The 15,830-nt window shown below is 37.9% G+C and overlaps 3 protein-coding genes across 3 annotated transcripts in view; all 3 read right to left on the reverse strand.

The window, feature by feature from the left end:
• Window positions 1-1,734, reverse strand: part of LOC113468558 (RNA-binding protein 42-like) — a 2,252-nt gene extending 518 nt beyond the window's left edge. Inside the window, exons 1-3 of the mRNA XM_026825553.1 lie at window positions 1,720-1,734; window positions 1,171-1,499; window positions 1-394 (exon numbers count right to left, since the gene is read on the reverse strand). The exon at window positions 1-394 is cut by the window's left edge and continues 518 nt beyond it. Coding sequence (XP_026681354.1) covers window positions 36-394; window positions 1,171-1,414 — 603 coding nt within the window. The 5' untranslated portion in view covers window positions 1,415-1,499; window positions 1,720-1,734 and the 3' untranslated portion in view covers window positions 1-35. The remainder of the gene's footprint in view (window positions 395-1,170; window positions 1,500-1,719) is intronic.
• The window catches only part of LOC103511943 (pre-mRNA 3' end processing protein WDR33-like), a 17,996-nt gene continuing 2,531 nt past the window's right edge, over window positions 366-15,830 (reverse strand). Inside the window, exon 4 of the mRNA XM_008476695.2 lies at window positions 366-427. The gene's annotated coding sequence lies outside the window, so the exon portion shown is untranslated. The remainder of the gene's footprint in view (window positions 428-15,830) is intronic.
• Window positions 14,315-15,065, reverse strand: LOC103511935 (one cut domain family member 2-like). The gene is made up of 2 exons (XM_008476686.3): window positions 14,855-15,065; window positions 14,315-14,626 (listed from the first exon to the last, which is right to left on the reverse strand). The coding sequence occupies exons 1-2, from the start codon at window positions 15,031-15,033 to the stop codon at window positions 14,602-14,604; spliced, it is 204 nt and encodes a 67-aa protein (XP_008474908.1). The 5' UTR covers window positions 15,034-15,065; the 3' UTR covers window positions 14,315-14,601.

The raw sequence follows: 15,830 nt of genomic DNA on the forward strand, positions 1-15,830 counted from the left end.
GCAGGTAATTCGTCCCTTGGGACATTAGTTACTTTTCAGAGAGCACTCAGCCTTTCAAGGTAATTGAGTACCTGGTTTTTAAATCCCCAACAAAAAGGTGAGGGAACTCTAAAATAGCAAGTAAAAAAAAAAAAAATGTACTTGCCTCTGTAATATGTACAAATGTACGGTAGGTAGAAAAAAAAATCCTCAAACTTACCATTCATTTCTTTGTTGGCGCGAATGAAATCTTGAGGATCTTTGAAGCTGACAAATCCAAAGCCTTTCGTCTTGTTTGTCCTTTTGTCCCGAACAACTTTGGCTTTGAGGAAGGAGGGATATTTGGAGAAGGTCCTGATCAGAAGTTCATCCGTTACATCATTGCCCAAGTCTCCACAGAACAATCGGAAGTCATCTGAGGGGGAAGGAGAGTACAGTTTGAATTAAAATTAGTTATTTTCTTTTCAATGACAAGCACAGTTTGATTTCAAAATTTGAGTTTTTACGCACAGAAAGAACTTTGTACCGTTTGTCAATATTGTCTGAACGTTGAGTAAAACGTGAGAAATAGGAGTGCGGAGTTATTCGTGGAACAAGCCACAGGTAACTCATGTAACAGGAACTTTATTGAAGTATGATCAAAGCACTTTCAATTCCAGGTAGGTAACCCAATAGTATGTACTTATGTAAATACGTAGCCAACCTATGGGATTTCCAGAGCGAATACCTATTTAAAATCATCTGTTTGTCTATTGGCTCTATCAAAATAATCAGGCATTCTACCAGTATCTTTATCTTACCATCTTCCCACTCAGCCAGTGTAGGATCTTCCCAAGCCACACCTCCAGCTGTCCTAATTTTCTTTGCCTTATTATTCTTGTCTTTCTTTCTCTCTCTCTTTTCTCTCTCTCTTTTCTCTCTCTCTCTTTCTCTCTCTCTTTTCTCTCTCTCCCTCTCTTTCTCTTTGTCTCTCTCCTCGTCTTCTCCTTCTCCTAACTTTTCTTCTTTCTTTCTTTCTTTCTTTCTCTCTCTCTCTCTCTCTCTCTCTCTCTCTCTCTCTCTCTCTCTCTTTTTTATGTAAATACGTAGCCAACCTATGGGATTTCCAGAGCGAATACCTATTTAAAATCATCTGTTTGTCTATTGGCTCTATCAAAATAATCAGGCTTTCTATCAGTATCTTTATCTCACCATCTTCCCACTCAGCCAGTGTAGGATCTTCCCAAGCCACACCTCCAGCTGTCCTAATTTTCTTTGCCTTATTATTCTTGTCTTTCTTCTTCAAGTTTTGTCCACCAGGGTTCTGCTGTGAATTAGACTGTCCAGGATTGCTTGGTCCACTTTGGACAACAGTTTGTGTCACTATAGATGCTGCAACAGCATCAGCCATTTCCTTAGCTTTCTTTTTGGACATGGGTTTTTGATTCTTCTCCATTGGGGGAGGCAGTTCAGGACCAGAAGGCACAGCAAGGGTGTTTTCTTTTTTGTCTTCCTTATTTATGTACAATTTTGGTGTGGCACTGGAAAAGAAAATATCAAGGAACTCATTTTATTGAACATTCAACATGACAGTAAAACTTTTGGTTGGTAATTCAAACCTTCATAATATTTGAAAATTTGTATTAATTGAATTTCAGCAAACCTGGTGAAACTACATAAGTAGGTTAACAACTAACATACTCTGACAGAGGTAAACCTTACATAACATAAAAACTTTCATAACTTGATTACAAATCTTACCTCAAAACTACTGTAGGCTTCCTGTTTTGCTATCCCTAGATTTTGGCCCTGGATTTCCATTTTATTTCTTGTCCAGTCCTATTCTTTATTTTGGCCCTGTTTTGTAATCCCTAGATTTAGGCCCTGTTTCGTTATCCTTAGATGTAGACCCTGTTTTGCTACTCTTAGATGTAGGACCTGTTTTTCTATTCTAACACCCATATTTATGAACAAAATGCTGGCTCTTAAGTTCGTGCTAAGCATAGTCTCAAGGCATTTGATTGGTCAATTTTGACTTGAGACTGATCTAAGAACGATCATTCTTGTTCATAAATACGAGTATGAGATTCTTACAACAGTGAGATTCTTACAACAGTGAGATTTTTACAACAGTGAGATTCTTACAACAGTGAGTACCCTGTTTTTCTATTCTTAGATGTAGGCCCTGTTTTGCTATTCTTAGATGTAGGCCCTGTTTTGCTATTCTTAGATGTAGGCCCTGTTTTTCTATTCTTAGATGTAGACCCTGATTTGCTAGTCTTAGATGTAAGTCCTGTTTTGTTAGATGTAGGCCCTGTTTTGTTATTCTTGAATGTAGGCCCTGTTTTGCTACTTTTAGATGTAGGCCCTGTTTTGCTATTCATAAATGTAGACCCTGCTTTGCTATTCTTAGATGTAGGCCCTGTTTTGCCATTCATAGATGTAGACCCTGTTTTGCTATTCTTAGATGTAGGCCCTGTTTTGTTATTCTTAATATGTAGACCCTGTTTTGCTACTCTTAGATGTAGGCCCTGTTTTGTTATTCTTAAATGTAGTCCTTGTTTTGCTTTCTTAGATGAAGGCCCTGTTTTGCTATCTTAGATGTAGGCCCTGTTTTGATAGTTCTAAATCTAGACCCTGTTTTTCTATTTCTACATTTTGCCCTGTTTTGCTATCCCTAGATTTTGGCCCTGAATGTTCATTTTCATTTTATTTTCAATTCATTATTCTTGTGTATTCATGCGACATAAAAGAGAACACAAGAGAAGGACGAGCGAAATATAAAAGACATTTCCTCTCTCCCTCCCTCCCCCCCCCCCCCCCTCTCTCTCTCTCCCCCTCTCTCTCTCTCTCTTTCTCTTTCTCCATTCCCCCCTTCTATTTTTAACCACCTCCCTCCTCTTATTTTGTAATCCAGGATTTCCGTCGACCTTTTACGGAAGGGTATGGAAAGAGGAAGAAAGAGAGGAAGGGAGAGAGAAGGAAGGAGAAAAGGGAGGGTAGAGATGAGAGAAAGAGGAAGAGAGGAAAAGAGATAGAGGAGAGAGAATGGGAAAGACAGAGAAAGAGGGAGGGAGAGAAACAGCTATTTTTACAAATAACTACTAACTACATATATGTATGGCTCATTTTGGGTAAACAAAGAGACAAAAAAGGTAGTTTTGGACAAATTTAAGAGATAAAAAGACGATGATAAAACAAGTCAATTTTGAAAACATAAACATCAGGTCATGTAGTGACGTCAAAGTTCAAGTTTTCAAAAATTCCGGGAAAGAAGTCGTAGAAGAAACAGGAAAAAAATCGGAGTCCCTCATTTTTCCAGATCTTCAACGTGATTTATGTTCGACAGAGGGAACTGTTAGAAGAAAGCCAGCCGTTCCGAGAACGAACCTTATCCCTTGACAAAACCATGTTGATATAAAATTTTGTCCCATATTCAATTTCCCTTACTACAGAAATAGCAAAGGTTGAGTGCAAAGGGCATCCACTCGTAAGATTTGTAGCTAATACCAAATATCAGCCCAAAGCAATCACCCTGGTTAGGGCTGATTGAGAGGCTGACGAAAAACGCCGACCCCGTCTGCACACGGGAAAAAGCGAAGAAGATGTTCGTCCATACTATAGGTTTCCTAGAACAAAAAAGTTCCCTACCCCTGCAAGAAAAGTGTCACCGAAAATGGAAAAATAAAGGACGGTAAACGGAACAATAAACAAAACTTGATAGTCATTCTGGCCTCCATTGGTGTGGAAAACTGATCAATCACACCTCACACCCCGAGTCTGTTTGAAAGTTGATACAAGCTTGTGGGGGAATAAAATAGGGTGTAAAGAAAATATGATATTGGAATGGTGGCAAAGAACGGGGGAGGAGGAGAAGAAGTAGAAGAGGAGAAGGAGGTACGAAGAGGAGGAAGAGAAGACGAAGGTAAGAAGGAATAGGAGAAAAAGGTAAGAAGGAAGAGGAGAAGAAGGTAAGAAGGAAGAGAAGGAGGAAAAGAAGAGGATGGAGGAGGAGAAGAAGAAGAGGAAAAAGGAGGAGAAGGACTGGGAAGAAGATAAAGTGTAAACAAAGAGATATTGTAGGCAATAGAGAAGAGAAGGAGGGTACAAAGAAGAAGAAGAAGTATACAAGAAGAATCAGAGGGGGAGAAGAAAAACGGAGATGAGAATAAGGAGGAGAAGGAGGAGGAAGAGGAGAAGGAGGAGGAAGAGGAGGAGGAGGAAGAGGAGGAGGAGAAGAAGAAGAGGAAGGAGGAGAAGAGTATCAGGTTACTTTTCAGAGTTTCCAGCCACTTTATGAATATCAGTGGGAGATAAGGAGCTAATAATAAAGAAAAAGGAGAGGAAAGAAGACACTTTTTTCAGAGGTTCGATAAAAAGGAACAGTAACTGCTAAGGTCTTATCGTTACGAAAGCGAAGAGAGAAGGAAGACAGAACACTTTATGGTTAGTTTAATTGATAGTTCTTCTGCCTTGTACGCGCTAGGCCGCGGGTTCGATTCCCACCCAGGGCGAACTTCAACCTAAACAGATAATCTTCCTTCCCGGAACGACAAGCTTTCTTCTATTCTGTCTTCTTTCTCTCTTCGTTTTCGGGTGATAGTTACAGTTCCCTCTATCATACCTCTTGAAAACAGTAGCTCAATAGAGAGGGTGTAGCTCAATAGAGGGGGTGGATGTATCTCCTTCATTGGGGACCCTAAGGGGGGCCCAGCAACCCTGGATAAATACGGCCCTGTCGCCTTGTGTCATCGTGACTGGAGAATTTTTTCTGTCATCTCATCCTATACGAAACAATCATTGGTGATTTTATTTTCTCTTTTCTTCAAAAGTCGAAATCAAGAGAGAGCTGAAAGGAAAAAGTATAAAAGTTTACCGACTCCCCTACATAAGTAGGTATGTCATGAAATGATGGACTTGTTTTTTCTTCCTTCCTTCCTTTTGTCCCTACATCTCTCACTTTCTCCCTTATCTTTCTCTTTCCCCCTCTAATCTCTCCTGCTCAAATCTCTCTGCCTTCCTTCCTCCCTCCTTTCCTTTCTCTTTCTTTTTTCCCTCCCTCCCTTTCTCTTTTTTTCCCTCTCTCCCTTTTCATATTTTTCTCTATTTTGTTTCTCTTACAATTTTCCGGATTAAGCAGGATTGACAAGTTGAGTACTTGAGGGAAAAGAAAGGAAAAAAAATACGACATTTCATTTTCCTGACTTTGTTTTTAACTCCGAAGAATTTGGAACAAGGACTTTTTTGGACTGAGTTTGAACGAGAGTTTCAACTTTGACTTTTATACCTGTCTACGTGTTCAAAATATTTTCCAACTTTTTCAAGTAGACATGTGTACAAGTATGTGTGGAATGTGGAACTTGTGGTGTGGACATGGGCCCTATTGCTTGGTAAAACCAACCTTGGTTGTTTAGTGATCAGTACAGTGGATATTGTTGGATGTTGAGGTTGATGGTTTAGGTCCAAGTCAAGTCATAAAAAAAAGAAAAAAAATGTAGATGTAATTGAATGAGTACAAGTAATAATTAGAAAATTGCATTTGTGACAAACATTTGTGCTTCCTGTCCTTTGCATCTAAATTTATTATTTCAATAATGTTTTAAGGCACACTCCAATAAATATAAAATTAAAAAAAAAAAAAATCTTGGTGTAGTTCAGGGTGTTAAGAAGAATAGAGGACTGAAAAGTAGATAATAATTTGTTCAAGCAAAGCTTGTACATGTACAGCCCTGAAGGATGGGTTGAGCTGGTCAAGAAATAATAAATATCATTAAGTAAAAGATGATAACATAAAAGAAGACCATTTTTCAAATTGTAAAACTTACCAAGGATATCAATCTCACATTCAACACTTCTTTACAGCTGGTATTGCCAGCAAGACTGGTTGAAAAGTCACTATCACAAGTTCAGTGTCCGATTTCAAAGTTTAAAAAAATAAATTAATTAAAAATAATGTCTCATTTGTACAACAGTCAAAAGAAATATCCTATGACAGTATAGTATGTACCTACCTACCAACCTTGTTAATTAATTACAAGAATTGAAAAAAAAACACCTGATATTAATTAGATTGTGAGTAATTATTAAAAATATAGAGGTACAAATTTAGCATAGATACCAAAAATATTCAACATAACATTACAAAAATATAATTTTAAAAATACCTTCAATGTCAGTACCTATGTCCTTACACATAAAATATCTATATCTATACAAAATCACCTTTATGCACAAACCCACAAAAAAATTAGCATAGAAATAAGAGCACTAAGAACAGCAAAATAGTGTTAATTTTCTTCAGCACAGCATGGAAAATTCCTCATTAGCAAAAAAAAAAAATACAAAAATAGTAAAATGTTTTCCCGCAAATGACATCTCGTCACAAGGAAATTCAAAACAAAACTGAATACTGGGTTGAAAATTACAGTTGGGACTGTCAGCTGAGAGTTTTCCCTGTCCAATTTTTTTTCATTTCCTTTACGAACACAGCGCAACCTTTGAGTTGAAGTTTTTCTCTAGAAAAACGTTTTCAAGAGCTTTTGAACTTTCAAAGTTTGTCCCAGCTTTCAGATACTTTAACATGTTTATGTCGAGAAAACAAATGTTCAGAAGAAAAACAAATGCTTACCTTTGTATGTAGCCAACAGAGGATGTGATAATTTCACTTTTTCGCCTTTATTTCGCTAATTTCCCCGGGAAAACGGTCGAAAATTGCACTTTTTTAGCTCACATGGGATCCCTGGATTCTAGACTTCTACAGCGGGTCAGCCGTTTCGTTATCTATCTGTTTTGTTTATGTATGAAAATTATTGTTTACATTTCGATTCATCGATTTTTGAAATCGATTATTTTCAAGGTCAAGGACGGCCCTACATGTACAAAAAAATTCCGCTGCAGTACCTTGGCATAGGATTTGGCCACTGCGGTTTAGTTTAGCATTTAGCTAAATAAAATTTTACTAGGTAGGTACCTACCTACCTATTTTTATTCCCTTTAGGGATGAGTTGAGTACCTATCTGATTTTGTTTTCTGTGGTTCATTTACCTACTAGAAAGTGCTTCTCTTTTCTCGTTGTCAATATATGTCAATAATACAGTCGATCAGTCGAACCTAAGTGGGAAACCTGGAAAAAAAATCGTGGCCGCGTGGCCCCTTCATGGTAACCTCTCTAAGTAGGACACTTTAACTGGGAAACCTGGATAGGTGGGAAAAAATTGTCGGCTTCTTGGATTCCCACTTAGACAGGTTCGACTGTAGCTACTTTATTGACCGAACGATAGTGAGGTTTATGTTTTAACTCGACCATTTTGCATTTGGTTTAGATATTTGTACAATATTGTTTGTACAATAGCATTAATGCTTGTACAATGTTTATTTGTTTGAAAGTTTGTTCCGCTATAACTCCCGATTGCCTGGTCTGATTTTGATGAAATTTGGTACACATCTTCATTGAATCAAGACACGTTGATCCTTGAAATTTGGGGCCCCAAAGTTGAACAAGCCACCCGTTACGATCTTTCAAAACATTACGATCCCCCAATACAGTTGCCAGGCATATCAATACAAACATATTCATATGCGTCTATGCGAAAATCAACACGTAGGATTACCCAGAAGACAATTTTTCAAAGCAAGACATTTTTCTAAATCGTAAATTTGTCCAAAATTCAAATAGGTACCAAGTTAAACAACAATTGTCAATATGAAAGGACGTTATTGTGAAAGTCTCAGCTTAGAGTGAGGTCTACAGTTCACAGAACCACTAGACCTGCCTCGGTGTTGTAGTGGTCAAGGCGCTCGCCTGGTAATCAGGAGGGCATGGGTTCAATCCCAGCCGAGGTATGGAATTTTATCATCAATATAATTTGAGAATTTGACCACAATAATAGTAGTAGCCTACTGCTGGATTGTCAACTCAAAGGCCAGTCCGTTTTGTCACGCCGAGACATAAGACTCTTCAGCATGACTCTATGTAGCTCAGGATTACATCATTTCTTATCTCGCTAAATAATCGCATTTCTTATCACTCAGACACCCATTCTGTTCTACCCACCTCGCATCCTCTGCCCCCTGATCACTACCCCTCGGGGTGGTTTGCAGTTCTCATTTCTTCCAGTGAAAGTTGACATTTCGGACGCAATGATAAGATGTAAAATCATTTACTGACGAGCTTGAAAGAGACAACAGAGAGACAGTGATTACAATTACCCAAGGCAATATCTGTCATGAAGTATTGTCAGGACATTAGGCACTTTGTCTCTCAAGAGAAGATCACTAGGATAGCAAATACACTACAAGTATCTAACCTCTTGCGTCCCAAACATAGTACATGTACGAGGAATCTATAAAATGTACATTACACGGAAAAACTGTGAACGAAAATAACTTTCTAGATTGAACATAACAGCAAAATAGCGTGACTAGGACAAACTCTGCCAGCGAACCCTGTCATTAATATGTAGGGCTTACGATCATGTCCGGAGAGTTCAATGTCCAGAATACGAAAGTGGAAAAATAAACACTAGAACAAATAATTTGAATATCACGGAACGTCTGATGGTACGCTCCCCCCCGCCCCTGACTTCCTCCCTCTCCTTTTGGTTAATCTAAATGTAGCCCAAAAGCTAGTCTGACGAGATACACGGTAGAATAGGTACTTGGTACCTACATAACTTTATGATGTTGTATTCATAAGGGTGGCTAGCTGCCTATAATTAACCAAGTACCATTTCCCTAGAAGTAAAAAAAAAAAACTTTTTTTGGGAGGGGGTGGGTATTTTTGTTTGGTACGAGTCTGTGATATTATTACCAACAGAAAAGCGTCAGCCGAACGGAAACAAGCTGTCAGTTGTTGTCAAATTACAAAAAATCTTTTTACAAACATAAGTACCTACCTAGGTGTTCTTATTTTATTATTTTCATTTAACTACTAATTTGACACTTTTCTCTGTTTAAAAATATTTCAAAATTAACTGCGTTCTCTCGTTTTTGTTGTTGAGGTTTCAACGAGATATTTTCGTGTGAAAACTGAGATAGCTCAAAGAATGAAAATCCCATTAACCAATGGTTGGAGTGTAAATTCAATATAAAGGGACCCGATCTGTCCCCAGAAGAAAGCTATAGGTATCTACTGCAGACTGCTTATTGAAATAGATTAATTGATGAAGAATTCTGGTTTTATTCACTCTCCCAAGATACCTAACAAGCTCGGAATATGCTGTACCTTGAATAAGATAGTAAAACTGAAGAGATCTAGCATTCCAGAGTTGTGGAGCGTTATATAAGAGATGCATCCGAGGTTATCTCAAAGAACAATGGGTTCAGCCTCATCTCTGTAGGTTATCATTATCACCTAGCACAGCCCCTAGGTCACTCATTACCTACAGTATACAACATTAATATAATAATGCCACTGTTAGGACTAAGATATTCAACAACAACTAGAGAGTTAGACAACATTTATTACCTGTCCATCACAAGACCATAGATTTGAAAAGCTCACTTCCTGGTCTCTTCAAAAACTAGAGAGTTAGACAACATTTATTACCTGTCCATCACAAGACCATAGATTTGAAAAGCTCACTTCCTGGTCTCTTCAAATAAGATTATCTTGCACAGGTCAAGAATAGTCAAGATGTCTTTCAACTGTTTTGAAAAGATTCTGAGGAACATAAACGACAGTATTATCCTAACGTAAAATACATTATTTACTGTGACCTTCAAACCTGATACCTATTTACTATTTCTCAAAATAGAGATCAGGATTCAAGTGAGGCTACTGAGACAAAATCATTGACTTAATTGACAACTGAGCCTCGTGACGACATCTATACAGGGTGGGATACCTGGGTGTAAATCTTTCTGCGGAAATCCTTTGTGAAGTGTTGGAGTAAGAACAATAACACCCTGTACACTGTACAGTGTACATTTGGATTGAACTGTTCGCTATGAAATACTGTATGGATTAGGAAAGGGTTAAAATCAGTGGCGATTAGTGTTATTTCGTGGCGGTTAGAGTTAGGATAATGAATTTGTATAAAATCCCACATTTCAATCTAAGTAATAAAGCAACAATGGAAGACAATTTTTCGCCTAGGTATGCTACCGATACCCGATACTACACGCTTTTTTCGTCTCGTATATCGAACCAAAACAGAATCGAAACCAAGACAGAATCGAACCCTGAACCTTCAGTAGGTATCGCCAACAAGCGCGTTACCACTGGACCAACCAACCATTATCCCTACACTACACCACCTATCTCGGTGGTGTAGTGGTCAAGGCGCTCGCCTGGTAAACAGGAGGGCGTGGGTTCAATCCCAGCCGAGGTATGGAATACCTACTTGTAGTTTGTCAATCTATGCCTCACACTCCCCCTCCTTCAATCCAGGTTTGATTCCCTGCAAGTGGGATCAAAATATTGAACGGACAATACAAAGTGAGCTTCATGTTTTTGGGTTGATGATTTTGCACTTTGTCTGTCTGCCAAAACTCAGAGTTGGTCTGGTTTCCATGAAATTTGGCATGATAATAAAGATGCCTATTAATATCTGTGGTGTGGCTGTTTGCGGAACGATACAGGATATGTACGTATGTATTAATATCTGGTACAGGAATATCTGGAGATTTTGTCCATAGCTTTGAGTTTCCTTATGTTTTTCTTGTTATTTATCAGAGAATTCCGAGATTCATCGTTTCCTCCCCACTCTGTATGTATTAATATCTGGTACAGGAATATTTGGAGATTTTGTCCATAGCTTTGAGTTTCCTTATGTTTTTCTTGTTATTTATCAGAGAATTCCGAGATTCATCGTTTCCTCCCCACTCCTCCGACACTAGAAAAATGTATGGACGGAGTTCAGAGATGATATCAGAAAAGTAATGAGTTTGTCCTTAATGTTAATAAAATAACAAATAATAACAAGAGTACCAGAGTCAAACGATGATAGTGTTGATAATGATGGTAATATTCACATAATTAGCACTCGGGATTGCCTTTTTTTGTCACAATTTACCTCGTTTGCATGGCCAGTTTGAACCAGGTAGTAAGACATGACCAGAGTTCCAACAGGCACATCTCATTTCGTCACAAGACACAAAATGATTACTGCCTCGAGCTGTTACAATTTACCTCGTTTGCATGGCCGGTTTGAACCAGGTAGTAAGACATGACCAGAGTTCCAACAGGCACATCTCATTTCGTCACAAGACACAAAATGATTACTGCCTCGAGCTTTCGTGGATGTGTATATTTTCCGTAGAAGGAATAAAGTTGAACACCGGCGGTTTTGAAAAATTCGAGGCCTAAATGTTCTTAGACTTTGACAATGTTGACTTGGTTTTTGAACAAAGTCCTATTATATGCAAGGGATGATGTTTCCGGGATGCTTCTGTTGTCGAAGAATAGTGTTCAGAGGAGAACACACGGTAAAAACTAAACATCCGGATATAATTCGGTAAGTCTAAGTGGCACAATTTTTTGACACCGCTTATTCGGCACCAAAAGTGTCACTTTTTTAATCACGGTACTTGACGAAAATAACGCAAAAAATTAGCGCGAACGACGTGTAGCCTTGAGCACGTTGTTTGGACTGAGAAGTAAGTGTTAGTAGGCGAACCACTGGTTTGGTCTGACCGTTTCACTTGAACTAACGAGAACAACTATTCCCGACTCCTCGTGTCCCAGGTTAACATGACGTAACACGGCATAATTGTTCCAAGTCTTGAGACGTCACAATGCGAAGGAGTAGGCAAATTCAATTTCTATTCATTGGAATGATGATTAATTTCGCTAATTGTTTGGAGCTCGTGGTGTCCCCGGGAGTCGGGAGTTCAAGTGGTCAAGAGTGAAGAGTGAACTATTAGAACGACATTTGTTAGGACGATAGACACGATTCACGAGCTTAACATTGGACCTACACAATACTGAGTGCAGTGTGTAAAACCCACTGTACCTAACTAACTCGCTATCTAGCTAACTAGCTATTGGTGACCATGGCCGGGAAATGGAAAGTAAAAATACTCGGACTTTAAAGAATGAAAATAAATGAGATAACGAACCAACTTGCCTCGAGCTATCTCTGCCAGGTGACGATAATGATCACACTACACATCATTAGGACAATGGCCACCTGTTTTGACATTGAAGTGTCACATATCATCACTCAAAGTATCAACTAGACGACCTGTGTTTATATCCGTGTACTATATAGGGTGTCCGGTCATTACTTATAAGGGCGGCCATCCTAGAGATGTTCCTGTCTATAACAGACTTGGAGACGAAATAAAGCGTTTCTCATGAGAAGAATCATCCCACAGGATTTGTTCTCTGTAGTTTTCAAGCACCGTGTAGACTTGTTCAGCGTTAGGTGTTAATGGAATATAAATGGACGCGTTAGAGTTGGCTGAGACATAGTTGAATTTCCTAGCTTCTGGCATTAAAGTAATGACACAGTTCATGTCACAATGTTTAATTGTTTTTAACCATCTAATCGTGTTGCACTTGCTATCATGCCTCCTGGTGGAATTCTACGTGGCTATAAATAGAATATTGAGAAAACTAAATTTGAAACTTCGTCACTTTGTCTAATTAACACAGGAGACAGCATAAATAATGCTCAAGTCGATGAGATTTGTGAGGCGAGATTTCCGCGTTGCCTATATTGATCCATGTTCGATTCAAATGGGGATGAAAACAAACATTCACATCAGGATGAAAACAGAGGAATTATTTCCCATAACTTTTGAGGAACCGGACCAGAGGCAGTAACACCAATATAGAGAGAACTTTTCTAAATGCAGCAAAACAGATACGCCACTAATAGCAACCTATTGACAAAGGTCAGGATCTTTTTAATGTTATAAATTAATAAACTCTCGAGTCTTGCTTGGCAAGGTTAGTCCCTGGGGCATTCTCTACCGGATGTTTTGAGTTCAGGATTGAATGTAATTATCCAAAGTCAATATCCTGCCGAATCAGATTCAACCCCTTTCCCTATTAACAGGACATGACGCCGAATCAGATCTAACTCCTTTCCCTAACCACAGGACATGACTTTATTGGACTTCAAGTTCGAGACATTGGTCAGTGGCCAAATCAGATTCAACCCCTTTCCCTAGCAACAGGATATGACTTTATTGGACATTGGGTGAGTGGAGATTGTACAATGTTTAATTGTGTAGAATTGTAGATGTAAACACTTCGGTACCACAGCTAGCTAGTTATTTTGCCTATTTTAAATATCAATAATAACAACTGACTTTTAGGTGTAAGGTTTATTTGGTGAGGTTCATACCTACAACCTAATCCTTCAACATTGTCCACACTTCCACCCTACCTAAAATGAAACAACAATAAAATTATCTACTGTTTGTTTCCAAATGCATAAATAAATATAATAAAAATAATAATTGAGCACAGAAACTTGGGACAAGAACAAGGGTTAAGACAATCGTCTAGTTTAGAAGTTGTGTCAACTTATAAGTATGTCTTTATAACAAAGTAACATAATATCTTGAGACTTATGTAAACATATATGGATTATTATGTGCAATGACTATGCCTGCAGTCTACATATATTCAACATAATAATAATAATTATGTTTTACTTGGTTCTTGCATTCTACCAAGGATTTGTACTACCTTCTCTTGGAAGCATACAACATACTGCTTTTAATACCTAAGATCAAGTAAACGTTAATAATGACTTCAATTAAGTTTGAATATTCTGCTAAATTATGGAATTGGATATTAAAAAAAAAAAAAAGATAACTGTTCAGACTTGTCTACCACCTGCATAGAAGTAGGTACTTTACTTATATTTTATTTTTTATTATTATTTGTTTTGAAAAAAATAATAATAATAATAAGTAAATAAGCTTTTTTCCAATTACTATTGTTAAGTACCAAATGAAGATAATTTTGCAACCAATGAGCCAATGCATTGTCCCACATATGGAATGGTTATCAGATCCAAATACACTTGGTAATCTTGGTATATTTACAGCATACACAACAGACATACCTCGTTGCTTGCAGAGTAGGTCTCTACCTGACAAAATTAGCACAGATCTCAATGTTTACATTTTAAATTTATGTGCTAATACAGAGACATGTATTGTGCCAGACCAAGTAATGCTGCTTTTTAATAAGTATTTCATTTGATCATTTTGTACAACCTAGATCTCAGTATTGTATAGGTATATCTTGTACACAAAGAACTGATAGGGTATCTAGGTAAGTACTTACTCTACACTTTATGTCAACATTGATCTTACTTTTCCCATGCACACCAACTAAAATTCATATTTAAATCTTCCTCGAGAGTGGAAATTCTCGAAAGATAGTCGGAAGTATACTTTATTCAACCCTCACCCATTTCCTTCCTTGAAGGCCTAAATACGTGAAACTTCTATTGGAATGATGAGATACTTGTTTTAGCTCTAAATAAATACCTTACTTGTAATAAACTGCATAAAACTGATACTTTCTTCACTGAATGCTTTTTTCGTTGATGATTTTCATTGATGAAAAGGAAGTCGATGTCAGGACGCTGCCTCGTTCCATTGAATAAAAATATTTCTGTACAAAGAATTATTCTGACGTTTTGGTACTTGTGAGAAAATTACAAAGCAAATTGTACACTATACAATGTCTTCTATATAAACTCTGAAAGCAGACAAGACAGATGTAACTTGTGTTAGTGGATGAGCCCAAATCACCAATTTTATTCTCCTTACGATTGAACTAGGTGCAGATGTGGTAGTTTTGACATCTCCACCATTTCCCCTTTTGATTTTCTATTTAATCAAAGTAATTTTAGTGTTTCCCTTTTATTTAAATTGATTCTAGTACTGGGAATTGAACCCATGACTTTCTGCATGGTAGGCGCCTTACCTTTGCGTGTGAATGATTGCCGTCGTTCCCTGGGATTGATCTTCTATGATGGTCGCCTTAACTGGCTTCGGAGGATCATCGTCCTTCCACTTGTCCATACTCCTTCGTCTGGCGTTCATGAAGAAATTGCCAACCGTGGTCGGTTCTAAGCCCAGCTGCCGTGCAATCGTCACTTGCATTTCTTTTGATGGTCGCTTGGTTTCCTGAAAAATTGATTTCAAATGATTTATTTTTGTTTGTTGTCCGTGTCCGTGAAATAGGCATGGCACCTATCTACCTCTCTTACACAGTGTTAGAAGGATTGAGGGTTTAAAAACCCTTTGGACTCCCAGAAACAATTTCCGGGCTCCTTCCTTGTCTCTAATGTTTGTATAAAGTAGGTAATAATTATACCTATGTCTATGTAAATGAAAAAATAATAAATTAGGGAAATACCTACATTCTGCATGTAATAAATTAAATAAAGAGGAAATTCTAGCATACTGCGATGTGTCTTTTTTGCACAACGGAAACTTATTTGTGCACTGTAAAATCGCGAATTTCAAAGTGCATCTATTAGGTACCTCGTAATCTTTAAAATATTTTCAAAAAAATACTCATCGGATATCATCATGAATAGTTAAATGGAACAGAACTATTCTTATTTTTCATTTGGATAGTTATCCTCTGACAGAATGGGGTCACCAGTGAGTTGGCGCGCTTTGGGTTCCTACTCGACGTGAGCCTGACCCATTTTAAAAAAGAACCCTCCTCACTAACTCTCCCCTGGGGAGTAGGTACCCTTCAAGGACAAACATAAAGATAAAGAGACACATGATATACACTGATGTTTTTTATTCCCTGACAGAAGAGATGTGTATGGGAAGAAAGGAAACGGAGGGACAATATGCTCTTTTGTTTCTTACCCTGCCCCTTCATCTTCATGCTTTTTTATGAATACTTCTTCGCCCTTTTTATTCTAAGTAGTTTTTTTTTT

This window comes from Diaphorina citri, unplaced genomic scaffold (genome assembly GCF_000475195.1).
Source record: "Diaphorina citri unplaced genomic scaffold, Diaci psyllid genome assembly version 1.1 scaffold772, whole genome shotgun sequence".
Lineage (NCBI taxonomy): Eukaryota > Metazoa > Arthropoda > Insecta > Hemiptera > Psyllidae > Diaphorina > Diaphorina citri.

Excerpts from the sequence above, each read along its gene's own strand:
- LOC103511935 (XM_008476686.3), bottom strand. The coding sequence starts at position 15,033 with ATGCAAGTGACGATTGCACGGCAGCTGGGCTTAGAACCGACCACGGTT. Across the intron at positions 14,627-14,854 it reads GCAATCATTCACACGCAAAG|AGTTTATATAGAAGACATTG; the intron begins GTAAGGCGCCTA and ends GTCTGCTTTCAG.